The 27,279-nt window shown below is 39.9% G+C and overlaps 2 protein-coding genes across 4 annotated transcripts in view; one reads left to right on the top strand and one right to left on the bottom strand.

Moving 5' to 3' along the window:
• The window catches only part of LOC114138139 (protein FAM13A-like), a 19,484-nt gene extending 1,396 nt beyond the window's left edge, over positions 1–18,088 (top strand). Inside the window, exons 3-21 of one of the 2 annotated variants that reach the window (XM_028007229.1) lie at positions 9–218; positions 1,277–1,457; positions 3,335–3,509; positions 5,246–5,367; positions 8,405–8,620; positions 8,726–8,807; positions 9,047–9,147; positions 10,450–10,507; positions 11,141–11,215; positions 12,320–12,500; positions 13,335–13,584; positions 13,711–13,843; positions 14,450–14,531; positions 14,876–15,111; positions 15,232–15,315; positions 15,418–15,519; positions 15,817–16,031; positions 16,553–16,654; positions 17,136–18,088. In XM_028007229.1, the coding sequence (XP_027863030.1) occupies positions 9–218; positions 1,277–1,457; positions 3,335–3,509; positions 5,246–5,367; positions 8,405–8,620; positions 8,726–8,807; positions 9,047–9,147; positions 10,450–10,507; positions 11,141–11,215; positions 12,320–12,500; positions 13,335–13,584; positions 13,711–13,843; positions 14,450–14,531; positions 14,876–15,111; positions 15,232–15,315; positions 15,418–15,519; positions 15,817–16,031; positions 16,553–16,654; positions 17,136–17,259 (2,729 nt within the window). In that variant the 3' untranslated portion in view covers positions 17,260–18,088. Of the gene's footprint in view, positions 1–8; positions 219–1,276; positions 1,458–3,334; positions 3,510–5,245; positions 5,368–8,404; positions 8,621–8,725; positions 8,808–9,046; positions 9,148–10,449; positions 10,508–11,140; positions 11,216–12,319; positions 12,501–13,334; positions 13,585–13,710; positions 13,844–14,449; positions 14,532–14,875; positions 15,112–15,231; positions 15,316–15,417; positions 15,520–15,816; positions 16,032–16,552; positions 16,655–17,135 lie in introns of those variants that run through there. The other variant, XR_003594165.1, reaches the window with a different exon arrangement.
• LOC114138140 (phytanoyl-CoA hydroxylase-interacting protein-like) overlaps positions 16,757–27,279 on the bottom strand; it is a 22,432-nt gene continuing 11,909 nt past the window's right edge. The window contains exons 3-6 of one of the 2 annotated variants that reach the window (XM_028007230.1): positions 26,498–26,685; positions 24,002–24,176; positions 21,425–21,542; positions 16,757–19,470 (exon numbers count right to left, since the gene is read on the bottom strand). In XM_028007230.1, coding sequence (XP_027863031.1) covers positions 18,933–19,470; positions 21,425–21,542; positions 24,002–24,176; positions 26,498–26,685 — 1,019 coding nt within the window. In that variant the 3' untranslated portion in view covers positions 16,757–18,932. The remainder of the gene's footprint in view (positions 19,471–21,424; positions 21,543–24,001; positions 24,177–26,497; positions 26,686–27,279) is intronic. The other variant, XM_028007231.1, reaches the window with a different exon arrangement.

The raw sequence follows: 27,279 nt of genomic DNA, 5'->3' as shown, positions 1-27,279 counted from the left end.
TATTTTAGGACTGCACCACAGGGGTCTGTTTCGTTTGTGTGGGTCCACAGTGCGTGTGAGGCAGCTGAGGGAACAGTTGGACCAGGGAGAGAGAGTGGAACTGGACCAATTGAGGGACATCAGCACAGTAGCTTCTCTACTCAAGCTCTTCCTGCGGGAATTGCCCACTCCTTTAGTTCCTGAACCGCATCGCAAACAGATGGTTCTCAACCTAAAAGGTACTTTAGAAAATGACAAATGACTTTTATACATTTTATTACATTTTCACTATTTATGTGTGTAAGAGCATGTGTTTCTTATGCTTCAGATGTAAATCATTTATATTTCAGCTATTTGAGTTGATCAGGAAGTCATCAATAACTTCCTGTTGCACTTAGCTGTAAATATGACTTTCTATCCCAAATAGCTATTCTTTGGATCAAAAAACCAAGTCATTCAAGTATTCAGATGTGTTTTCCGATGTTTAAATATGAGGAAATGGCTACAAGAAATGTGATACTTGTATAAACATGCCTAGATCTAGGTGCTTTGGTCTGAAAAAAAAATAGGATCCAGTTTTGTGAATTACCTGCAGTGATTTTGGAAGGGGGCTGCACAGTGGCGCGGTTGGTAGCACTGTTGCCTTGCAGCAAGAAGGTCCTGGGTTCGATTCCCGGCCGGGGTCTTTCTGCATGGAGTTTGCATGTTCTCCCTGTGCATGCGTGGGTTCTCTCCGGGTACTCCGGCTTCCTCCCACAGTCCAAAAACATGACTGTCAGGTCAATTGGTTTCTCTAAATTCTCCCTAGGTGTGAGTGTGTGTGTGCATGGTTGTTTGTCCTGTATGTCTCTGTGTTGCCCTGCGACAGACTGGCGACCTGTCCAGGGTGTACCCCGCCTCTCGCCCGGAACGTAGCTGGAGATGGGCACCAGCAACCCTCCCGACCCCATTAGGGACAAGGGTGAACAGAAAATGGATGGATGGATGGATGGATGGATTTTGGAAGGAGGAATGGTCAGAGGTCTGTTTCTCTGTGCGTTCTAAGCTGGTCAAATGTTATAGGCCCTGGTTGCTATGGGAGTTGCTAAGGGAAAGCTATTTATTATCATTAAATAATGTTTAGAAAATGTTATTTTGTTAAAAATATATTTGTTTGATTAAAGGTTTGGTTTTTGTATTTGTTACTTTTTTTTTGTTTGCAAATATTTCACTTAAATAAAACTTAGTTAAATTAAAACTTTATACTCATCTTTACCAGGGAAACTAATCAATCTTCAATGTTTCTGCATATTTTTAGAGTGTACACATCAGCCAGAGCTGAACCAAAGACTGAGAGAAAATCTTTGCCTCCTGCCTGATTTCAGCCTCAATATTCTCTCTTACCTCTCCCACTTCCTGTCGAGAGTGGCCTCTCAGAGTCAGTCCAACCACATGCCTATGGAAAATCTAGCTACCATCTTTGGACCTTGTGTATTTCAGTAAGTTGCTTCCTTTTCCCTAAAATTGCGATAGGAGACATGAATTCAGCATGAGTTAAGTTTCGACCAAATGGTGTAATTTATGTCAGGTTTCTTTTTGTTTATTAATATTTCAAGTTCAAAGTACATTGTTTCAGCATCTAGACCTGTTACTTTGTTATATGTTATAAATACATATAACCAGACCAGCAGGGCTGTCTGTGGTGGATGTGTCTGTCGCACATATGTTTGTAATTCTGGTAGATTGCAGTGCAGAAAAAAACAGTCTGTTCCTCATGAAAGCAGCCTTCTATGTATGTGGCATAGTTCAAACGCTTTGCTATTGAGTGTTTGTTGTGTGAAGTTGAGTTCACCCCCTCGTAGGAAATGGGTGTGATCTGTGGCTTGTAATGCAGAGCATGGCAGAGCAGAAAACGACTTACAGATATGAACAAGGTCTTCAAGAGTTTGCTTGTTGCTTCTCCCTTCCTGTTTACTGAACTGTAAACAAGCTAAGTCTCTATGGAGCCTCATACAACTAGTGACTGCTTTAGTGACAGTAGAAGGGAGTCATTATATTTTAGGCCGATTTGTCATTCTTTGGTCTCTGTTGTGTTAGTTGTTTTGCGCCTGTTAGTCATCGCATAAAGGCCAGGGTCTGAGAGGAAAATGTTCATCGTAGCCACAGGCGAGAATAGTTGGAGTTTGGGTAACTGGAAAAAAAGAAGTCTGGAAAAAACGGGTGGGTTTGAAGGTTGTGAATTATGCAGTTTATTTTTGCTTTCTACAAAAATGTGAATGGCTTTGGGAGACAAATATAGTGTTTCATTTATTCAATTCATTTCAATAATAATAAAAAAAAGAATTATGGCAGTGTGTTTCACTGAGAAAATGTATTTTCTCTGGTCTAGTTTAAGATTTCAATAGTCTAATCAGGGAAAGCAGGCATTGTATGCCAACATTGGAACATATGTGCTTGGTGGCAGCTTCAGTGACAGTCTGCGCCCCATAACTCCTCCATATTTGCCTCCCAAATGTCTTCATAGACAGCCACTTCCTCTCATATGTCTCTGTGATGTAACAAGTGATAGACTTCAAAATGATTTGTCTGCCATACAAACACATCTGTTCCTGCTTAGGTTTTCTGCATTTTTACTCCTACCACCCTTTAGTTGTTTGTTTTTTTTTCTTTTTGCATAATGGAATTAAACTGATTTTAAATTAATAGGTTATATTTGATCAACAGAATAACATGTTGGAAATAAATCTTAGCTGGTAGGCCAATTTGATATGAGTTGATGAATAGGGCTGGAATGATCAAATTAATCGTAATGATTCGATTATCGCAATAATCGTCAACTAATTAAGTAACTGATTAATTGTTAATTCGAGTATTCAGACTCAGAAAAAGGCTGATTGTAGAATAAACCTCAGAGCAGTAATTAAGCCAAAATGAAAAATATATATATATATATGTGTATATATATATATATTAAAAAAAAAACATTTTGTCTACATGTTGTACCCAGAAATCCTCAAGTTTTAGCTTCACCCAGTTACGATTATGTACAAAAAAATTAAAAAATCTCCAATTAGCCACCTTGTGCCATCATATTATTAATCAATTAATACAGTTTTTTTATTCAGTTCGTTAATTATCAGAATAATTGATAGTTAAAATAAACGTTACTTGCAACCCTAGTGATGAAATGTGCTTTCTGTTGTACTGTATGCGTCATATGGTGCTTAATCTGTTCCTCTCAGTACAGTGCTGTTTGTGCCTCTGGCCACTAGATGGCAATCTTTACCACTATGTTTGTAACTTAAATAGCCATTTTGAATGTTATAGCGTTGACAGTGACGTTGTGCTGTTGTTTCTCTTTCCCCTCCTCGTGCAGTGTTCCAGTAGGGCCCAGCGTCATGGAGGAGCAGAGTGTGTCTAATGCCCTGCTGCTCCACCTTCTCAGACATCAAGCAGATCTCCTTCCGGTCAAAGAAGAGATCTTGATGACCCCGTCCGCTACTTCTTCCTCACCTCCTCCTCCTGCTCTCTCTGCTCTTTCACATTTTGAGGTGTGGATCATTTTGAGCTCAACTTATGTTGAGCTCGAACACTTATTATCTTGACAGAACTTTAAAAGCGTTATTTTAGCACGACTTAGATAAAAAAAAATTAAACGTGCCAGTGGTTCTTAATTGATTTAAGGGAACAATGTAGCCTTTTATTTATCCTTGACTTAGGAGTGAAACTTTCTAAATTTGATTTTTGAACTAAAGCAAAGAAATGTCCTGTGAAGTCAGAATCTCAAGTGGGAAAGTCTGAGGTTTCCCCACCAACCCTGACCTTGAAGTTGTCACTATGCAGATGAAATTCAAAACTGTATAGAAATACAAAGTTTTTAGCTTAAACACTGATTTAGTTACTAAATCCCACTGCTTTCTGATATTTGAGCAGGGACTGATGTCATTCCTAAATCCAAATACTGACTTCAGTGTTAAAATAGTATTTTGTACTTAACCACTAGAACTTGTCCTGTTGGTTCATTGTCATCCACTACAGTTTGTACTGGGAGATCTCTGAACTTTCACAACTGTGCTTCTGATGAACAAGTTCCAGATGAATGAGTTTAAGAACTCATCTTTTTTCACTTTTTTTTTTAGTTCATAAGCTTTATGTCATGGTTAAATATTCTACTTTGAGTCCTGTACTACTAAAAACAACCCAACTACGACTAACGCTCCTTGGCACCGTTGGAGAACCAAGGTTGTGCAAGATAAGGCATAACATTATGACCATTTGTGCATTGTATCGGTCCTCCTCGTGTACCAGCTTGCCTTCTTCCCATATTGCATCTTGATACGTTGTGCTTCACAGTGAAGTGACAGGCCTGCACTGAAGCTTGTCGGACTCGCTGTAATTGTGGTGCTTGACAGGTCTTTGACAACAATATGTCAACATGCTGCCTAATGTAGCCTGTCTGCTAAACATAAACACAAACATTTTTATTCCTTTCATCTTTCAGTGGTCATAAAGGTATGCGTAATCATTACAATTATAGTGTCGGTCAACATTAAGGAGAAACAGGATCGCCTCAATAAGTAGCTCCTTTGTAAGTTGGTATCAGCGACCTTCTTACCACTTCTGGTTTATAGAGATGTTTTACATATGAATGCTTCAACCTTGAATACTGTCTATCATTGTGCTTTAAGGTTTGTAACAGGCACATCATTATGAGTTATATGCAAAAGCTGAATGGCCTCCTTTAAGAGTTACAATCACTTGATACTGATTTATGAAACTCTACTTGGCTTTGCTCCAGCTTGCTTAAATTCTCTTTTACAACAATCTACTACTGCCCATTCTTTACCCTCCAACTACATTTTTCTTTTGCATGTTCCACATGTTCGAAGGAAAAACATTCAGTGTTATTGCTCCTTTAACATGGAATGAGCTCCAGTCTGAACTCAACACGTCAGATCTGATTTCACTGGAATTATTTTGAGCGCTTCTCAAAAACGAGCAACATGTTTTTATTGAACAATGTCATTGCTTCTAAACTGTTTTGTAATTTTCTTAAAACTTGTGTATGTGGCTTAATTTGTTTTACTTTTGAGTAATGTGTTGCCGATTCGATTTCTGGATCTCCTGGATAAATAAAGGAAAGAAAGAAAGAGAGAAAGGTTTTTATTACATTGTGCAGAAATGGACAGTATGCTGTATTTGTGGGAAACGAATCCACCTGTTCCTGTAAGCAACATTTTGAGCATTGCCACGAGTTTATTAATGTTAATGTTACCTGTTTTGGCAGGTCCAACCCCACAGCTCTGAGTACGAGAACAGCTGCATGGAGAGGTTGGAGGAAGAGATCACTTCAATTTCTGGGAGCTTTGCTTCTGAACTAACTCTGCAGATGCAGATACAACTCAAAAGGTACTCTTCATCTCTATGGATGGATGGATTGATTCTTGCTGTGACTTGGTCCAAAATGAATTAAAGAAAGTAGAGTTTCTTTAATTAATTTAAAACATAGATAATTTAATTAAATAAGAAAGAACTACCCTACATTGAAAATCACCTAAATGTTCCTAAAGTTTTAGTAAGACTTTACTGAAGTCCTTAAAATAACATTTAAGGAAAATCACTTGCATAACAAGCTTTAAGCAACTCGGTTTTCATCAATCTTAGAATGGACTGATTTATTGTAGTTAGTAGGAACACAATATTATTAACTATTGTTTCCACACCCACAATTATATTAATACACCTCGTCTGAATAAGAAAAAAAAATAAAATCTAACAACCATTTTTAGTCTAACGATCGTACTTTCTTCTTGAAGGTTATAAGGTTGTATTAGAGACAGGAAGTGATATTTAACATCTGTATGCAGTGTTACATTTGTGCGTCAGGCATTCAGATGCGTTTTCATAACTGACATTTAAGCATATGTGTCCTCTGCTAAACCTTTTGCAATGGTAGTAAAATGAAACCGTCTTGTTGACTGTTCAAATTTCAAGTGAGAAATGTAATAGTTTCAATGTTTGATACCAAACTAGCTGGAAATTTGATTCAAACGTAGCCTCTGAGCAGATGAGTCATCCAGTCTGTTGTTTGAGACATTGGGACATGCAGCTGATTACGCCCTGAAAGTGTCATTTTCCCCATCTGACACACAAAGAATGGCGATATTGCAGGTCTGTGCATTCCAGCCGATCAGCAGACAGCTGTTTGTTGTTTCTTCACACCTCATGCTCATTTTTGTTTGTTTTTCGTTTTACCTATAAAGCAGAACAAGCAAAATATGTTAACTCAAATAACGTATAGATTTTAAAGTGCAATATTTCTCCAGGTTTGGTTCCCACTCTGTAAATTATGAAGTTGTTTTATACATAATGGACACAAAGGGATATTCCACCTACATGTATTTCAGTCTAAGCTGTGTAATCAGACATGTCTGCTGACAAAGACTGACCAGATGCAGCAGAAGCAGAGTGTGAAAGAAGGCCAGTTTTATGCTTTGCCTTTGTTTTTGAGTCATAGGGCAAATATCAATCGTTTTTTATCAACAGCTTCCTACGCTCATCTGCTCTGCAGGAGAGAGATGCTGCTTCATTCCAAATGTTTGGCTGGTTTCCTCGGCTCACCGAGGGACGTTAAATTGGATAGCTGGAGTAAATACTAGGAAGGAAACATCTCTGTTTTCCACATTTTTATTTTCCATGTAAAAAAAAAAAGAAGCTGTCCAGAATCAAGATCATACACCTACATTTCTTATTTTTTCTCTTTTTTTTAAATCAAATAATTTGGAGCTCTGTAGTTATTTTCTTCTGGATTGTCAAAATTACATGTGTTAGATAAAAATATTTTTTTGGCTAACAAAATTCTGGTTGGACAGCATAATAATATGTGAGGGTTACAGTATATTATATGTATATGTATACATTATATATATATATGCATATATATATATATATATATATATACTGTATATGTACAGTATATATACAGTATAAACACATTGGCTTTGGTCAATGAGACCAAAGCCAAGGGCAAATAATGTCTGGATTTATGAAAATCTCATTTTCTATACCCATTGCAATAAAGAGGGTGGTGTATTTAAAAAATAATAATAATAATTTGAAACAATTCCTGATCAGATTTTATGAAATTAGCCTTGAAACTGAAACATATTGCAAATCAAAAGCTAAAATAAGAAAAATAGCTCAGTTTGGGTCAAAGGTGCGCCGAGGGTTATTCTGATTCTTATGCAGTTAGAATTTTGCCTCCGGAGCATTTTTTTTTTCTTTCTTTGCGACCATTAAGCCTTTGACGTCTCTGCGCTCCTTCCTTTTCGTCCTCGTCTTTTCTCCAGAGCAGCAGGCTGCTTGCTTGCTTGTTGTCTTACGTTTTAGGCTGTTGTGAGAAATGTTCTCGTCTTTGATCTGCTTCAGCGTCACCGACGGCCACTGTGGATCAACGGTTCACCGCAAGTGAGTGAACAAATGGATAAAACTATTCTGAGCACGCTGCTGGTATTTGTCTGCAAAGAAATCTGCTGTTTGATAATAACTGACTAATATCTATGATGATTTAGTGAACATTTGTCACTGTAAGTGTTATCAACACCCTTGGCTATTTGTTAATTCATTTTCACCACTGTGTTTTAGGTGTGATTGGAGTTGTTTAAAGTGGGTAGAAGAGGACCAGAATTGATTCTGTATTTCATTTAGTGCTGCGATGCAGAGCTTTAAGTGACTTTTTATCCCGTAGATTAAGATTAAAAATTGTTTTCTGTTTTTTAAGGTCAACGTTAAACTTGAATACATGCTTGATATTGTATGTTTACATTCTCTTGTGAGCATGCCATTTCCGGTTCTGCTCCCATAATTACAACCATAATTTTGAATAAATTCTGTTGTGTCAGACCAGATTAAATAAAAACTTGAAATGTGTAGGATGCTTATCATTGCAGTAAGCAATGATAAATTAAATTGAGCTATTCTGACTATCAATATTCTTTAAAGGACAATTTTGTGTTCGGAGACCTCGTAGTCCATTTTATTCATGGCTTCGGTTGTGTGTGGTTTGCGTTTCTGTTTTACTTATCGTTTTTGATTGTTGTTGTTTTTATTTTGGATATTTAAAGTATCTCACAGTACCAGTGTGAAGTTATCCTAAAATGCTGCTATTGTAAATATATTACTTGAAAAATGTCTCCAAACAACAATATTATAATCTTTTGCAATTACTGTGGAAATTTATTATGCATAAAATGTTTTATTTGTGTATGTTTTCAGTGATACTCCTGTATATTGCTGACTTTTTTGGTACTTATCTGATTCTTGTTAGATCTTGCATCTTTCTGTGGGAGTAGACAAAGTAACCCCTTGTTACCGATCTGTTAACAGACTGATTTTCTTTTGTCTTTCTCTTCCTGTTCGTTTCTTCTCATATTTCTGTCGTTTCAAGTTGTGACACACTGTTGCCAGCTTGTGGAAACCGCTCTGACGTCAACATTGACATTCGGACTGCAAACCGGGAGGTTCTGCAGGAAGGCAGGATCACAGCGGAAGCAGGCAGCGCTCTCTCCGATCACGCTGACCTGCTGCCAGAGCGTCAGCCGCAAACCGCACAGCCTCAGAGAGCGCTGGGGAAACCTTCTGAAACGACGCCTACCATGCGACGGTGAATTTTCTTTCTTAAGACACTGCATTTTAACCCAGTGGTCACATGATGATTTAGCTGAAATAAGTTTTCCCTACTAATAACCCATTCGCCTCATCTCACCAGGATTTTCTTACAGACACCACAACCCAACACCGGATCAAAGCTGAAGCAGGAGGAAGAAGACAGATTTGCTTGCTCTTCTTTGGTGTGCATATGTTCTTTCTACTATTCTCTGTCTAAACTCATTCAGCAGTACATATTCTTTCACTCTTAAATATTACTCCTAGAATTTTTTTTAAATTATTATTTTAGAAAAACTTCACCAATATACATTCTGGAAGAACTAAATGAAACTTTATTTGAAAATTAACTTTCACGTCCAAGACTAAATAAAAACGGATCAAACTGTTGTTTTTTGTTTGTTTGTTTGTTTGTTTGTTTCAGGTTGCCAGCAGCAGCATAGGACAAAATTGGCCTCATTCGGATCGCTGCGTATCGAGCGAATCACAAAACAAAATGCAAATAAAGAGTCCGCTCCCAGACAGGTGAGATAAAACGCCACCATGATTAATAAAAAAAATAAAAAAAGTGTGAGCGCTAGTCTTCCCTCATGTCCTGATTTCCTTCAGTAATTTGTTCTCGTATTATAATAATTTGTATTATCAAAACAGTTAGGTTTAAGTATTTAACATATGGTGATTGAATCACTTGTTAGTGAGTTGCTTTTTCTTTTTTTCTTTTTTTAGCAGTGAAAGTGTATCAGATGTATTTAGATGCATACTAGAGTTATTTTTCTTCCTGAGAGGAAGTTATTTTATAAATGAACAATATAAAAAAAATCTAAGAAAGTAGTGGCAACAATTTATCCAGAAGTTAATATAAACGAACCTCTATTATTATAATTATTCTGTTAAAAAACAAAGAAAATTTTGCATCCAAAACTCAGAATAACCAGAAAAACTAAAAATAAGTCTAATTTATGTTCAGGAGTCCAAATAAATGTTTTTTTTTCTTCTCTCCATTCAACAGCAAAACAGCGGAAATTTAAAGATGCAATTCTTTGCTAGAGTTATTTTTCTTCCTCTCAGGAAGAAAAATCTAGAGTTATTTTTCTTCCTGAGAGGAAGAAAAATAACTCTAGTATGCATCTAATGACCGGGGCTCAACCAGGTTTTGGCTGAGCCCTGCAGTCAGTTCAGAAGTAGGTTATCAGAGCACAGCGCTGCTCATAGACATGGCTTTGACATGATTCCAGTCCAACTAACACTGACTCGCTGCAGGGCCTCACGTGGAACAGGCCGACTAACTGCGTTAGATGGACTTAGCGCGGCTCAGCATCGCTGAGTTTTTGTCTCTGTCTGTCTATAACTGATTTAATGAGCCATTCGCAGTTTCACTGTACCGGCCGTGTGTACTTAGACTTGCATGGCTTAATCTTTGAGACAAGCATATGCTACTGGCAGGATCAACCAGGTAGACCCCCACAGTCTTTTCTCCCGAACGAGGAGAAAAGACTTCACAGAACTCCTTGGTAAGCCGGACCTTAGTACCATCATGCCATAGGAACCGACTGTCTCAGTTACGCCTCACTCCTTTGAGCCATAAACAGTCCATAATTTAACATCCCGACTGCAGATCTAAACACATCTGTTTTCAGCCATGTCCATGAGCAGATCCATGCATTGCTTGCTATTAAAGTTACATGGACTGTAGCCAGAGGTAGAACGAGAGCTGGCGCACAATTTGTGAAGCCTGCTTTTTTTTTTATTTTTTGCACTGGCTCTCAGTCCGATTTGATTTGGTTTTTCAGCTTCAGTTCATTGTGCTTCCTTGTTATTGTTTTCTAGCCTACTGTGCTGTATACAGTGCAAGACAGAAGATGAAGGGATGGTGTCCCAGTACAAGGTAAACTGGCTTTTCTACAGAATAGTGGTTGTGGTCTGGAAATCGGTTTATGGTTTTAGATTTGCATTGTGTCGTTTGAACATCCAACGGAAAATAAAGTGTTTTTTTGTTTTTTTTAAGAAAAAAACCCATTTCAATTCAAGAAATATGTGTTTGTCTTGAAGGTTTTATTTGTTGTAATGATTCCCTTGATCATAAATACATAATGCTGTTAAAACCGGCTGTTTCATGTTTTAGGCCAGTTAGGATGACTGAAATTACCTTTGTTTGTTAAATCCAAAAATAATGGCAGACAGTTTTTTAGGTAGTTGCTTAACTTTCTTTAAAGTAGAGCGTTTCCATACATTTCTGTAGTCGACAACAGTTTGCTGGAATTTTGGCCCATTCCTCCATACAGATCTGCTGTAAGTGGGTCAAGTTTGGAGGCTGTTTTTTTTTTTTTTGGCATACATTTTGTGTTTCAGATCAGGGTTCAAAACATTGTCGTCCTTTAAGCTGATTTTTAGCTAATTCGGTCATGTTATTTCACCCATTTGGTCCTTTTTGAAATCTAATAAATCTGTAAGAAGCTATTTTTTTTCAGCTCTGTACATGCGTATGGCTTTGTTACTGATGGAGTTTCTCTTCCTTCAGAAGAGCAAAGGAGGAGGATGCTGTGGTCCCTCTGACACACATAGTGACTGCAGAGGCACAGACAGCTGCTATGACGTAAGTTCTCCTTCCTCGCAGTCCTTTTTATTTTTGTGCCATGAATTGTAAAAGAAGGACAGGTGATACCTTGAGTTATTTTCTGTAAATCCCCTGCATGTGTCTGGATGTTTGTGCATGGCCGCCCGTAGGTGTCTTCTGTAATAATAGCCTCACTTGCTGCCCTCCCCTCACATCCGTCCACCTCCTCTGGCTGACGCACAAGCCTGGTTTTATTTATTTTTTTATTTTTTTTATGAATGAAACGCTGAGGAGGATGAGTGAAAGGAACCTCAGCCTATAGCTGCTGCCGCTGCTGCTGATATCAGATCAAATATGTGGTCCAACACGACTTTGTTTTACGATAACACTTGACCGCACAGGTTTTTTTTCCCCCTTCAACCTGCGAAACAGAGTCAGAACGAACCGCATCCACTCACACAGACACACACCAACCCATCCTGGCGAACAGTTATTCTGACTCCCCGCATCGCCATCACATCGACTTCTTAACCCAGCCGGACTACGTTGCTGTGGAAACGGCTCGTCACATACAGTAGCTCTCTCCTCCCCTGCGCACGCACCCACACGACACGCAGCAACACGAGCGATATCCCCGCAGCCGCCGCCCCTTCATCCATGCACTATGAATAATCCATGTGGAGGCTGCTCGTCCGCAGAGGTGTCGGGAATGCCGGTCGGAAGGATTTAAGAAATTCTCAAAAGGCGCTCGCAGAGTCACAAACACGTGGACGAGGGGAGGCAGGGAGTGCTTGTCTGGATGCGGGTGCAATTCGGGAATCCGACCCGCTCGCCTGGTGGGGAGACCACTTTGACTACAGCTGTGGAACTTTTGTGAAGCGGCAGGGGAAAGTCTTTTATTGGATTTCTTTTACAAAGATCACGTACACGGAGCTGCTTTCTCCTCTCCCCCTCTCATCGATCAGTTGACCTAATTTTGAAAGTCTGTTTCCGACCAAAGGAGAGGATTTGGTTTCCAGGATTTCCAGAAAATTCCTGAAGCTCACGTGAAGAGCTAAAGACCGCCAGCTGCGCTTCTTCCCCGACCTCGTCAGTCATTTTCCTGTCCGCGGCCCTGAGAACATGTTCTGCTTCTGTTTTCAGACTCCTTCCCTCAAGCTCCAAGCCCTGGACGCTAGACCCTCGTCAGACTCATTAGAACCCCCGGCTCAGGATGACACGCCTGCGCGGCAGCAGCCTTTTCCCTCCGAAGGTCATCATTTGAACCAAACTCTGCCTCTGTCTCCGTCTCAGCATCGGCACACAGTTGACTCATCACAAGAAAGTAAGACGGAACCAGTGAAGTGGTACTGATGCAGTGGAAGATTGCAAATGAATTGTTTGGACTTTCAGGGACAAATGTACTGTCACAGTGAGATTAATGTGAATTCCGTAGAGAATAAAAACACTTTTTAAATACTTTATTGGCTAAAACTGTGCTTCCAGTTTTAACGGTTTTTCTAGAGTCATATGTCAATCAGATCGGAATGTACAATTTACCCTGATCTGGTCTAATCTGTGATCAGGAAGTCAAATAGGGAAAAATCAGATTTTTTCATATGCAGTAAACACATCAAAACTTTGTTTTTGGACTATGAGCGCATCAGAATGCATGTGCTTTTATTCTCTTAAAAAAAAAAAACTGAGGTCATCAACACATGCTTTGATACATAAATCAGAATAATTATGCAATGTTTTCATTTTATGTTGGATTTTAAGCTACTATCTTTTTCCTACAGTGTCTGTTCCTTATGTGTTTTAATTATTAGGAAAAAAATCTGAATAAATCTAAATCAGACCTTAAAGAAAGTGGGTATCATCCAATCGTGATGATTAATCCAGTCACATTAATATTCATCTTTACTGCAAAGATGAATGTATTTTATTAAATCCAGCTTTAATAGACCTACTTGAAACGAGAGTGATGCCTTCCACATATTTGCTGAAGACAGAAGAAATTTTAATAGTGAATACAATTGTGTCTGCTGCTGTGTTTTATTTATTTCTTAGTTAATTGCTCTATTCCCTTTCCGGAACCAGTTCTTCAACCCACCAGACAATTTTTTTTTTCCTATTATAAGTCTCAGATGATATGCTGTCTTTGCTCCCTGTCTTCTAGCACACCACTCACCTCCGTCTCTGTCAGAGTCCGTCTCCGCTCTCTCCACCGCCTCCAGTACCGAAGGACTTGTGAGAGAAGGCAGCTTGCCGAGCCCACCGCTCCCTTACTGCAGCCCGCTCTTATCTCGTTTTACCCCCGGCGACTGCCCCGTTCCCTCGCCGCGCTGCCCAAGCCTCAGCCACAGCCTGCGCTACAACCTCGACCCCGACACGGCTCCGTCGCCGCCCTGCTCGCAGCACATACGCATGTGAGACGAATGAGACAGCTCGGGCAGATTTCCCATTGTTTTGTTGGTGTTTTGTTTTGTGGGGGAGTGTGTGTGTGTGTGTGTAACGCAAACAGCATGGATTATTAAAAGACTTTACCTCTCCAGGGCTCGCTGCAGCGTCCCTGCAGAGCAAGAAGACGGTTCTGTGTCCGTCTCGGCGCTCAACAGACACATTCACACGCTCAGGAAGAAGATCAGGCGATTTGAGGAGCATTTTGAACAAGAGAGGCACTACAAGGTAAGCATGGACTCAAACCAGCTGGACAGAATTAAGAATTATAAATGCAGTTCATAGGGAACTGTTTTCCCAACAATTTGACATGGTGCCAAATCTTTATCTATGAAGAGCCTTTATTGTTTTTCTTAGATGAAGTTGATTATGTTGATTTGTATTAAGACTTTTTGTCTTTGGCTTGTCACATCAACACATCAACCTTTCTTCTGTTCTTTAAAAAAATTACAATTAGTGTAGGACAGTCCAGTTACTGAATGTGAAATGAAGTGGCTTTATTTTTGTCCATATGCCATAAAGCAGTGGCCCTTTTTACCACGAATAAAACCCTGATATTTTGTTTCATGATTTGTTTAACCTAGACCCAATTGATGTTGAAGCAGTTCAATTCCATATCTTGAACCTAAAATGTTTTAAAAACAGAAGATTTATATATTTGAGTCTGGAAGAAGGTTGAACTTTGAAAATAAAATGTGTCGAAACCCTTTAAAGCGAACAAATGACTCCCTCTGCTGGTCAACTCAAAAACTAGTATCTTTTACAAAGCAAGTTAGCAAAACAAAACAAAAACGGCTCTGCTGTTAATGATCACATATTTTTTAATGCTTTCAGCCAGCACATAATGACAAGACCTCTCATCCAGAAGTGGCCAAACTGATGAAGGAGCTCATCAGGAGCCGCAAGCAGCTGAAAGGTCAGTTATTAAACCACAAATGTGCACACTTACAGTTGACCAGAGTGAGAGGAATATTTTTTTACTGTAAAGCTGCTCTTTTGGGGGAGATGTGGTTGTTGGAAGTGACATTGGTTACTTTACTGCTAATGCTAATGCCGATATTTTCAACTAGACCTATTTATATAACAACTGTATGAAGATATCAACCTATCTGAAAGTCTATAGAAAAATCACAAATTTTATGGAAAACTATGATTTCTAGTGTCCGAAGTGGTATTTTTAAATATTTTAGTTCAAATGCTTAAAATACACACATATTTTTACTTTAAAAATCTGACCTTTTTTTCTTGTTTCTTCTTCAGAAATAAAGCTGACACAGTCTGTAGAGTCAGGAGTGAAGGGACTTGGAGGTTTCAGTCCCTCAGGTGAAACCTGCAGGACCAACGCAGAGCAGCGGGAGGCGGGGCCGACAGGAACTGAGCTTCAGCCCATCAACAATAACAGCAACGCCACGCAAAACGTGGAGGAAACGGTGAACCTGATAACCAACCGACTGAGGGAAAGGAGGAGTGAGCTGGGTTTGCCGGACAGCATCAAGGTCGGTGCTGTAGAAACGTTATTATCACTAACACAGTTATTTTACATTAAGTTTAAAGTTCAAGTCAAACAAGATGCTAAAATAAATGCAAGCTTGTTATACTTTGCCCTCTTTGCGCAGGACATGTCCAATTTCCAGTTGAGTATGGAGAAGACCTGCATGCAGAAGTGTTTGCTGTACTTTGAGGGTCTGCATGGACGCCCAGTACGACTAAACTTTTTTTTCAAAAAGTTTCTTCTTTGCATTTTAATTTGTGTAGAATTTTTATTCATTTGTGACAAAGCAATGCTCTTTGTGCCACTTCAGATCACCCGGCAGCAACGGACTCTGATGAAACCGTTCTATGATCGGTACCGTCTGCTCAAGCAGCTGCTTTCTTCCGCTTCCACAGCAGCCATTACAACCATTGTGAGTTGCAGTGCGAGCAAAATATGTTTTTATTTAAAGAACATCACTCGGATCTTAAGTTCTCACTAAGACATTCAGGAAATTCTCTCCGACCATGAAGCCACAAATACAGCTGTACTGTAGTGTCTCTGTGCCCTCTAGTGGTCATTATAAGAGCTACATAAACTGCATCCTGTATGCACATAGCTAGATGTTGACAAATTGTTGAATAATGATGCAGCAGCTGCTGGTTTTAACAGATTAAAGAATTGGCATCTTCTTTACAGTAAAGTAGTGTTTTGTTTTGTTTTTCTCCAGGAGGAAGAGGAGGGTTCAGATGAAGAGAACTTTAAGCAGCAAAGCTCCAGAGAGCAGCCACTTTGGTTAAAAACGCCTAGGTGCATGTCATCAGAGGAGCCCCAGTTTACATCGTCTGTGGAAATGTCTGGAACGCCGGTGGTGTCTCCGCTGGATGAGGGGAAGACTTTCCATGCACAGATCATCACTATGGCAACACTACATGAAGCATCCAGGTACAGCTTCTCCGCATACTGGCGTGTGTGCGCGCATGTGTACAACAAACCGGAGGCTTTCATAAGGTTTGCTTTAGGTTAGTTGTCACATTTTCCAGGTTAGGTGAAAATTAAATTAAAGAGCATATTTAACACTTTGGATACATGTGTATTTGGGACCCACAGTCTAATATGAAATTTGATTCAAGTATTTCCCTAACCCAAGTAAGTCTGGAAAAATAAAGTATAAGAATATTTGCCTCTTAGATAAATATTCATATTATTTACAAGTATTTGCTGCAAACATTGTGTTTTTAGGATTCATTTTATACAAAAGATGCAGCCAGCGTTTTATCTCCATACACCTCGTCAGTACACCAGTTTAACCTTTTAACATCATTGCTTTTTTGAACTGCTGACTAAATAAACCTGAGATACCTCTACAAGTTTCATGGATGACACGATTTATGCATCTTTTTGGCTTGTTAAATGACAGAATATGCTCGTTGACGCTCGTGCACAAAATGTCTTCCTTCATGCAGGCAAGAATTACTAGATCACCTCCGGATGGTTCGACTAGAGAAGCGACGACTTCACCAAACCCTCCAAGAGTTCGAAGACCGTTTCTACGCACAGACCGGCAGGTAGCAGCAACACACACTAAAAACACACAAGCCCTCCAGATTTCTTGGCATTTCCGTTTTATTTAGTCTTTTAATAAACTTGGAACATTTGGTTGCTTTTTATTTTTTTTTGCCTTGTGACAAAACAAAAGACATCCACAAAAAGAAGAAAAACCATCGCAATGGTACAACAGTGTAATGTACACCCATTTAACGTTAACCCAGCAGAGAGAGCTCAAGAAGGAGACAGAGACAGACGTTTGTTCTGAACTGTACACATCCTTTTGCACTGTACATGTTAGTCCTCCAAAGTAAATACAGTTAGTTGTTGAATACAATACACACACTGTACAAAGCTATCTGAGTAAGGCAACATAGAGACCATCAACCAGTCGTGGAAGCTGCTGCAGTTTGTTTCGAAACTTCGAAAAACAAAAGAAGAAAAGAAAAGAAAAGGTTTTTGCCGTTTTTGCATCATCTCACCTGCGTGTCTCGCTAACAGGGTCTGTCAGAAGGAGGACCGTGGACCAATGGCGGAGGAGTACTGCCAGTACAAGAACCTCAAGGCGAAGCTCCGCCTACTGGAGGCTCTGCTCAGTAAACAAGACTCAACCAAAGCAAGTTGAGTTATTCACAGTGGGACTTTTTTTTGTTTTGTTTTTTTATTTAGTTCAGCACAACTCTTTTTTTTTTCCCTTTCTTTTAATTGCTTTGATGCCAATGGGTCTTGTTTTATTCCATGCTCGTAATGTAAATGCACTTTACATGAAGAAAACTGAATGACCAAAAATCGCTGACACTCTGAATGAACACTGGATCTGGATCTGTTTTTTTTGTTGTTTTTTTTCATCCCCACCATTTAGGACACTTTTTCATAACCCTGTCGTAGCCATTTTAGCACAGTTACCATGTCAACAATGAAGCAACCTTAGTTACATTCAACTAATTTGTGAAGACTTCATGTATATTACAGCACTTTACTACTCACTTCCTTCCCTTATACCAAAAAAATTTTCCTTCATCGTAGTTGATGTGGGAACTGCATTATCAAAGTGCTGTCTTATGGAGAAAAAAAAAAAAAAAACCTGAAATAAGCGTCAATGTAAATCAGCAAGACAATCCAGCAGTGTTTGTGCATGTCGTGTTTTTTTGTCCTACATTGTGCTATGATATGCATTCATATTTTCATAGGTCATCTAAATTATGATCATCCGATTTAGATGTTGATCTTGAAACATATGCAGTGAACGTAGGCGTCATAGTGCAAGTTGAGTTTGAAATCTACTTTTTTCCCCCCCTGCCTATATGAAGTTGCCCCCTCCCCTTGAAATGTCCATGTTGACAAGGATATGAGCTTTTGAGATTGTGCACTTCTGGTTTATATAGTTTTCTATGTATTTATATCCATCTCTCTCTCTCTCTCTATATATATATATATATATATGAGTGTATCAATAAAAATAAATATTTTTTCACATTTATTCTGCAAAAAACACATTTCATGGTTCTATTTTCTTTTTTCAGTGATGATGAAATATGGTGGAGGTGCTGACAGCTTCAACACTCGTGCTGCACAGAACTGCATCATGCTGTTTTTTGTTGTCTTTTTTTTTTTTTTTTAATTTAATAAATTGCTCACAGTTTGTCACCTAAAGACCTTGTGGATACACACGGAGAGATTGTTGCATTAGTACGGTTCGGATTCCACCGCGATTTAACGTCCAGGTTTTAATTCCTTTGGTATAAAAGAAATTAAATGAAACTGATTGAGAGTGTTGCAGCCCTAGAAAACTGTAGTACCAGTCCGTGCCACTAGTAGGAGGTAAGTAGAGATCTAAATTAATCAATTGAAATGATAGATATGGAATGCGAATTCAGAGTCTCAATTGCTAGTTAACAGTGCATCAGTAACACAGAGGCTAAGATTGTTAATATAACATGGATCATTATATAATTTAAAAAAAAAAGCATAAAGGTTAATAGAAGCAGACTTTTAGTACAGTTAAAGGGTTTGGTCAGTACACAAATATGAACTACGTGATGATGGTGTTTTTACCTTTATTGGATGATGATGATTCAAGGGTGTTTTTTTTTTTTTTCTTTGATCTTTGGGAATGACGGTTTTCGGTGTTGACGGGGAGCAATGAGCCTTATAAATCTGCTGCTTCATGCACGTGTTCGCCTGCTTCGTGGGTCCTTGTGGCCTTCCTTCCGTTTGTGTGGATGGGGTCAGTCAAAAAAATCAAGTCCCTCTCTCCCCCTCCTGGACTTTGGGCTCCCTTTTTTTGCTTTTGTTTTTTTAGCGTCCCACGCTGATGTTGCACGTCTTGCAGCTGGGGTCCTTCTTGGCGTTTACTGTGGACAGACTCATGAGCTGGTGCCCGCTGATCTCCGCCACCGTGCCCAGAGCCAGGTCCACGGGCTCCGTGTAGATCACCTCCAGGATGACATCTTGGGCGTGGTGAAACACCAGGCCGCCCTCTTCGTCCTGCTTGCAGGTCAGGAAGCGGTTATTGCCGATGTCGAGGGCGGGCAGCCTCTGCTTGCAGAAGTCGTCGCCCCTGGAGCCCCTCGGCGCCAAGACCAGGATGACGTAATGGTAGGCCGTGTACATGCAGTAGAAGTCTCCGAAGTACAGGTTGGTGTCGGGGTTGAAGAGCACGTCGGCCCGCACCTCGAAGCGAAGGCGGCCGTAGGGGGAGTCCTGCGGTGGCTTGCCGGTGTTGAACTCTGTGTTGCAGCTGAAGAAGATTCCCTCCAGCTTGCCGCTGATGGGCGAGCCGTGACTGCCGCTGTTGTCTTTCACCGACGGCATCATCTGGTTGTCCTGCGCCTCCCTGGAGTTTTGAAAGAATAGATCTGGGTTTTATTTTTATGTTAGCTTTCCCTCGGAGCGATCTGTTAAGGAATCTGCTACGCGTCTTTTATTTCTTGACATGACAACTAAAGACTTTAATGTACTTAATTTAGATTTTGTGTGTTAGACCAAGACAATGTGGCACAGACTTGTGTTCCTTGATCTTCATGATGATGTTTGTTTATTATTTTTCTCCATCAAAACTTTAAAAACACCTGGGTTTCTGAGACTTCCTTCTGTGGACAATGACAGCAGTTTCTAGTCTATTTAGAGGTAACAAATATCTTAGTCCTTCACAGAATAATTACATGTGCACTGAAGCAGAATTATGGAGTTTGATATATTTGACTAATTACTTCATCTGGATTTAGGAAAAGGAGGTTAAATACAAATGCGTAGCTCACTTCCCAAATTTTATAGATAATATTTTTTTTAAAAAAGAAAGAAAGAACAGTTCTGCGCTACTCTGTGTTGATATTTCATGTAAATTCCCAACGAAATATTTTGAATTTTGTGGTTGCAGCATGACAAGAAAAATGAAAAAGTTCAAGGGGCATCAATGTTTTTTTCAAGGCACTGTACAGATTTATGTAATTAATTTTGTCTTTCCAATTAAAAACAGGACAGCTAGGATTTAGTAGAGGGATCTTAAATGACCAATTATGCTTATCATCTGTTACCAAGGAGACGGCAGCAGTCTCTTGTTTTACTTGTTTAAAAAAAAACATTTAATAATTCAGTTTTCTTTAATCTTATAGACATAAATTATTTAAGGACAGGCATGGAAGTACTTTCATAAATTTATGGAAATCTAGATTAAAAAAAAAATTAGCTAGTGCAACCGCAATAGAAAAAAATTGCTTTTGAAAATAAAATTCTGGACAACTCCAGAAAAATTAAATACACACTAAAACAGAATAAATCTGACCTCAAATTGTTAAAATATAAACCCCAGTCCTGTAGCTATGTCTCCAGAAATCCTGCTCTCATCACATGAAAACGGCAGTACTGGTAATCCCCACATGATGGGGTAGTTCACCAAATACGCTCTCCACCAACTGGTTTAGCTGCAACTCAGCAAAAAAAAAAGAAAAAGAGGAATGACGTCAGGTTGTACAGGACCAGACAAAAGAGTGCTCACAATCTGCAGCCTAAGTAAAGAAACTGTTGTATAACTGGCAGCAATTCCTCCAGGCGATCCGATGGAAGGAAAACAGCAGAAAGAGAGGAATGTCCGTTTGAAGAGAAGAAAAAAAAAATCGGACAAAAACCCATCCGCCTACTCTGTGTGGCGTGTAGTGTTGTCAGCTCACTTTCAGTAACAACATGAGGGAGTAAAAACAACCTTCCCGTTATCTAAGGCGGTGTGTGTGTGTGTGTGTGTGTGTGTGTGTGTGTGTGTGTGCGTGCAGAGAAGTCTCCTGGAAGAGCTGGCTGTTTGCTACAGTAGTTTTGATGTGGCATATTTGGATTGATGGCAGTAATTAGGATGCTTACAGCGGCTCCCTCCAGCTGATTCTCATCTTTTCACTTAAGGCAGCTGGAGAGAAATACTATAAATCAGAGTTTAGGAAGCCACCATATTGTTTTGTAGAGTGAAAGGTTTCTGTAGTGATCGGTCTACATCCCTGAATTGTCTTGGCAGCAGCATACGAATAAAACCTAACTGTGCCGAGAATGAAGTGTTAGAAGATCTGTCCTTCTTAACTCATGACTGTTTTAATAAATATCTCACTGAAATACATGCTTGCCAGAAGCGAAGAGCGTTACATGTTATTGATTTAAAACACCATAAAAGAGCAGCGCTGCATTCCCCTTCATTCGGGGCAAATTTGATCAAGTGTTTCATGACATTAACAACAAATCTATCCAGAGTGAGGAAGTAAGTGGTGACAAAAATAAAGAATGATGAACTTAGTTATGGCTGTGCCCACCTGGCGTGATTGAAGTACTCTTTATGCTGGTTCCTGTAGAAAACAGAGAACCGCAGCATCCGCCCGGCAATGACTTCGGCCTTCTCCAGCAGCTGGTTTAGATGAACCGTAGAGTAATCTAGAAACAGATTCATTATTTTATTGGTAAAACACACACACACAAAAACAAACATTGAAAACAGATCATCAGCTGTCATGAATCTATATTGAAATTTTCAGGTTTTAAAAAAGCTAAATATCTTCCGCTCTGCCAATAAAGAAATATGAACTTAACATGAAGAATAATTAAATGATTCCCCTCCAAATATCCCCTTTGCGACGAAGCAGCTGGAGCAAAAACATTTAATCAAGTCTCGTAATATGATTCTACTCCCACCAATCACATAAGGGGCTTTTTCTTAATGAGTGCGAGTACAGGCCAAAATAGCTAGCTCTCCAATAAACGAGTGCTTGAAGACAAACAAATAGAGATGTGCAGTTTTGTTTTGTTTTTTTCCAAGAGTTACATTTGCTTTTCAAAGAACATCTTGACTTTTGTTGCTGCCCTGATCCTTCCTGTACACACAAAACATTTGTTTATTGAATTTACCAGGAGTTTATCTACCCAGCTAGAATGTGGACGAGGAGCAGGAACACTACAATGCCCTCAGTTCACTTTCCTCCTTTTAATCTCTTTCACAACCTAATCTAAGAGATTTTTTTTCTTTTGAAAAGTATTTATTGTTACTGTAAGCATTTAAAAAATTACATTATTTCAGTTATACAGAAATTTTCAATAACTTACAAAATCATCAGTTCAGACTAAAAGAAGCTAAGAACAAGAATATAAAACACAAAATCTCTGTGCGTTAAAAGTTGAGCAGGACCGGGGTGACCCCTTCCCAAGTTCGGAGCCGTCCCGTCCTTCCAAACAGCGCTGGTGCTCAGAGGGGAAACCTGCCCTGAAGCTCCTTCCCTCCTGCCTCACCCGGAGAGCCAGGCCGCCGCTGCTTGGACCTCTGTTCGTGGAGCGCCGGCTCCTTCGTCCACGGAGGCGCAGGCGATTCTTCTTGGTGGCTGTGTCCTTGGCGTGCCACCTGCAGCCCTTGATGTTCCTCTTGTTGCTGCCGCCATCCGGATCACAGCCACGGGGGGCATCTGCCTGCGCCTGCTCACCAGCAAGTTTCTGGAGGTCCAAATGGCGTCTTTGATGGTGGCTAGGGTGAGCCAGATCTCAGCAAAGTCCTTTTTCGTTATTTTCTGCTGGCTCACCCCGTACAGCACTAGCTGCCCATGGAGGACCTCCCTTGCTGGCAACAACACCCTAACCCTAATCTAAGAGATGCACCACCCATCTATTTAATGTCGTCCACTTGACTGAGATCAGGTCACTGGCTGACGGGGCTGGGATTTAAAACCCAGACATCCCTCTTTGCTTGACGGTTAATATTTACCCTCGAGAAAATTCCGGTCTACTCTCAGTAGGACAAACTGAGAGTAGACCAAACGACAAACCTCCAAAAGGAGGTAATCAGATGGAAAACCATCCTTTTAACGTGGAGCAGCAGCAGCTCTGACCTGAGAGCTCCCCAGACGATGGAGCGACTCTCTCCGTACAAGTAGGCAGTACGGATGGAGTGAGGAAGCCATGTGAATGTATTGAGCCTTTTCAGCATTTGCTTCACCAGTAATATTTATGGTTATTTGACATAAATCCTACTTTCAGTGGTCTTAATCACATACTGGGAGAAGGGGTGGGCATTTATCATAGGCGACACTTCCACTGATGGCTCTTCAGAAATCCTCTTGCTGGTGCTAAAATACTGTTATCCCTCTCATACTTCGTTCTTTCTATTATTTTTCATTAGCTTAACTAAAACAGAAATAAATTAGGTTGTGTGACAGGCTGATAAAGAGCCAATATCTTTCCTAAATTTTCTTGTGTGTCAACAATCCTGGTTCATTTCTTGAGTGCAGCCGCTTTGTCATGGCTGGTTATGTTTTGATACAAGCTATGAAATTAGACTCAAGCACTTAATTGCTAAACAAAATTTATCCGGCTTTCCAAGAACGTTACCTTGGTACACAGCGGTTTGCTTTTCCATCTGCAGTAACTCAATAAAAATCTAAATCGATTGAATTCAATGAGCTAATAATATACTGCTTGGCCTCAAAGCATCAGAGTTAAGGATAGGCAGGGGAATGGACACCTAAGGGCCAAAGCTGTGTGTCTGTTCTCTACCAGGAAGCCTCAGTGGATAAGCCCCCTCTACGCCCCCATCCTGCTATCCAATCTTTCCCCTCCCCCACTATAAGCCTCTTGGTTGTTATGTTATGTGACTTTAGCATTCCAAACATATAGCACAGCTCCGCTTCTTCCTTTAATCCCTCTATTTTCTCATCCTCCTCCACTCCTCTATTGATCTGCTCCTCAAATCATTGCAGACTTCCTTTAATATTCCCCATCCCAATGCCATCTTCTGTATTTCTGTGTGTATTTCGTACAGTTTGTCCCCTCCAAAACCTGAAAAGGCGGCTCTGACGGAGGTCGATCGAGGACATGCGCTACGTGGACTGTGAGTTGAGCTGTGTACACACCGGCAGTGCAGAACTCAATGATCTCGCTCCACTCGGAGACGGTGTAGTCCCCGTCGGTCTGCTTGGACGCAGTCTGGACGGCCACAGTGTACTCTGTGCGGGGGCTCAGGAACCAGTGGCCCCGGACTGTCATGGGCAGGGGCACCGCCTTGGCCACGAGCTTGGTGGGAACGTCCTGGGTACAGAGAAGGGAAACAGGATGACAGGCAAGGAAAGGAGCAAAAAAAGGTCAACCTTGACACGTAATTACTCAGAAGGAGATTGACTATGTATGCGTCTTTTCTTTTTTCTTTCCAGCTACGTGCAGAGATGTGCAGACTCATGTCTGACCAGATCATTTCTATACCCAAAATGCTCAGTCAAATTTCATCAACAACCCTCCCGCCCCTCCAACCACTGCCACACAGGTATCAGTTGGCCTTAGCAGCTCAGTGATTGGATCGACCGCTCCTGCCTAGCAACAGAGTCATCCCGCTAAAACAAGGCAGAAAGAGGAGAGGTTCTCTGCAGCAACTCAAATAAAACAAAATACAGAAAGAAGGCGGCTGATGAACCAAATGTTAAAGAATTACTAAAACAGACACAAAGCAGGGTCTGTTTTAGTGCTGCAGAGTTGTGAAGGCGTCGTTAGCCAATCAGAGCATCTGGCGTTAGTGTCCTGAAGTCAAAACCACCTTAAAAGGAATCTTCTTTAAGCTCTCAAAGAGCGGTCAAGTTGAGCTAAACTCCACCTTTATTTAAAAGAAAAAAGTACTAAAGTAAAGTAAGGACAGAAATTTCTTGATGCAGCAAAAACATTCATACAATTTTTTTTTCATCCTGTTACTACAGCTAATGCAAAACTTCAGTATTTCTGCTTTCATCAACCCTTGCAAAAATGTACAAGGTTGTAATGGGATGGATACCACCCCCTTTTCCCCATATTTATTCAGACATGGAATAAAACCCTAAACCTTTACACACTTTCTCATACTGTGTGGAAAATCTGATTTAAATGTTTATTTCCCAATATTTTTGAAATGTCTCCACCACTTCCAAGTGCATCATGTATGTAAAAACAGACTTGAGGAACGCAAAGTTACAAATATAGATACTATATAGATATTTGGGTATTTATAAGCATTTGCATATTTTATCTTTGTTTCAGAGAGAATGAGCAATGCTTTTCATTTAAATGACATTAAGATTTGATCGTATTCTGTCACTTCAGTCATATAAAGTACGATAAAATAATAATATAAAAAAAGACGTTGAACATTGTTTTTGAAATCAGTGAATCAACAGTAAAACGTCACTGTAGTGTGCTAATGGAGAACGGCAACTTAAAATAAATCTGGTATAAATTTATGCATTTTATTACAAAATTGCATCATCTGATGAATTTTTTTTTTTATCGCCCCTGCAAGGGGTCTTTTTGTGGGCTCTAGTGTCCCTTTTTCAAAGTAGGCTGACAGGAAAGGGGGAAGCAGAGGGGGGAAGACATGCAGTAAACGCCGTCGGGTCCGGGAGTCGAACCCGCGACAGCCGCGTCGAGGACACGTTGCCTCTGAATGTGGGTCGCGCTAACCCCTCCGCCACCACGGCACGCCCATCTGATGAATATTTTGATATCATTTGAAATAAACCTACACCACTCCATTTATAGTGCGCTGGAAAATAAGTATTTATCAATTTAATTATGATAGTCTTAAGTTAAAGTGCGTTCTTAAATCTGCACTTTAAGAACGCACTTTAATACTATAATAAGTAATTGTTTCTGACTATTCATTATAAGCTAAAATCACGTTCATGTTGCTCTGAATACTGGCTGTGCATGACTATGGAAGCTTCATATTATTTAACTTATAGACACATACACATTTGTGCTAAAGACCATTGCTCTTTTGTAAAATAAATAAATAAGAATAAGTACTGTCTAGTTATGTTTGTAACCAGAAAGATCCCAAAAGTCAGTTTTCTGCACCTCCATTGATGTGCTACACATCATTCATAATTGTTCAGAGCAAAATCTTTGATCATAGATAGCTGAATTTGAAATATGAAAAAATTATTTAAATGTTTAAACATGCATAATTGATACAAGAGTCTCTCTACATATAAATCAAATATGAAATGAAAATAATTTGAGCAGCACAAATTTGGCTATTGTTTGTTTTGCCATCAAAGTGGTTATGTTAGATATAATGTGCATCCATCTTTAAACATAGGAGACATGAAACTAATAAAAGTTGAGCTGTGCTGCACAGAATAGGACCTGCTTTGTTAAACTGATTGTCACGACTCATAATTTGATAGGAATTTTTTTTTTTTACCAATAATAAAATAAAAAAGCCATTTCAGAGGGTGATTCGCGTTCTTAATTCAATTATTTTGAGAAAATGTACCAGCCTATTGTTTATCTTCAAAATGCTATAATAACAGCCTGCTGGGTGATTCATCTCCCAGTGGCATCACCTTTGAAAGGTTGTTTATGTGTCTGACTCGCGCCTTCGTTACCTTGTGTTTGAACTTGTTTGAGTTTTTGTTCTCCTTCTTATTCAGGTCAATGAAGTAGTGTGTAATGCGTTCCTTGCTGCGCGCCTCCATATCCCAGCAGATCTTAAAGGAGTCACAAGTGATGTTGCTGATTTTGATGTTCTGAGGAACAGGGAGTTCTTCCATGCTGCCATCCTGGGATTTGCTATCTGTGTAATTGAAAAAAAAAAGAAAGAAGAGGGAAAAAAAAGACTGTCAACATGGAACGGCATAATAGAATAGCAAAATGGGATTAAATGACTAAAAATTCTTTGAATAATTACACTCGCTGCTTGAATATTTGCTTACAACGACCCAGAGGTGATCATAAATCGCCATTTCATGTACACAGTTCAAAACCAAAAAACCCTGACTCCACGCATTTATAGTCAGCCTGCACAGTGGAATGGCTAAAGCTTACCAAAAAATAAAAATAAAGAAAAAACTGCAGTAACTATTCAGCACACAGCATTCACAGTATAGCCATCAAAATGCACAGCGGGACAGAGCTGCGTACTGTATACGCTGCCATGGAAACACCACTCTCTGCACGCTTGTGCACATATCTGCTTTACAGAGCCTCAGCAGCGTTGCAAATCCGATACTCAACTCCCGTCTCTTCTAAGCGGCCTCATCGGTTTTATGAATCTTCTGCAGAAGCAAGGGCATTCGAACAGTAATCGGGGTCACGTTATTGCCACAGTGTCACTAACCCATTTGGCCTCTTACCAAAAACCCAGTGCGTTGCAGCAAATCTCACATTT

This window comes from Xiphophorus couchianus, chromosome 22, assembly GCF_001444195.1.
Source record: "Xiphophorus couchianus chromosome 22, X_couchianus-1.0, whole genome shotgun sequence".
NCBI classification, from domain to species: domain Eukaryota; kingdom Metazoa; phylum Chordata; class Actinopteri; order Cyprinodontiformes; family Poeciliidae; genus Xiphophorus; species Xiphophorus couchianus.
The sequence above is the reverse complement of the archived record's forward strand: the minus strand, read 5'-3'. Positions and strand labels throughout refer to the sequence as shown.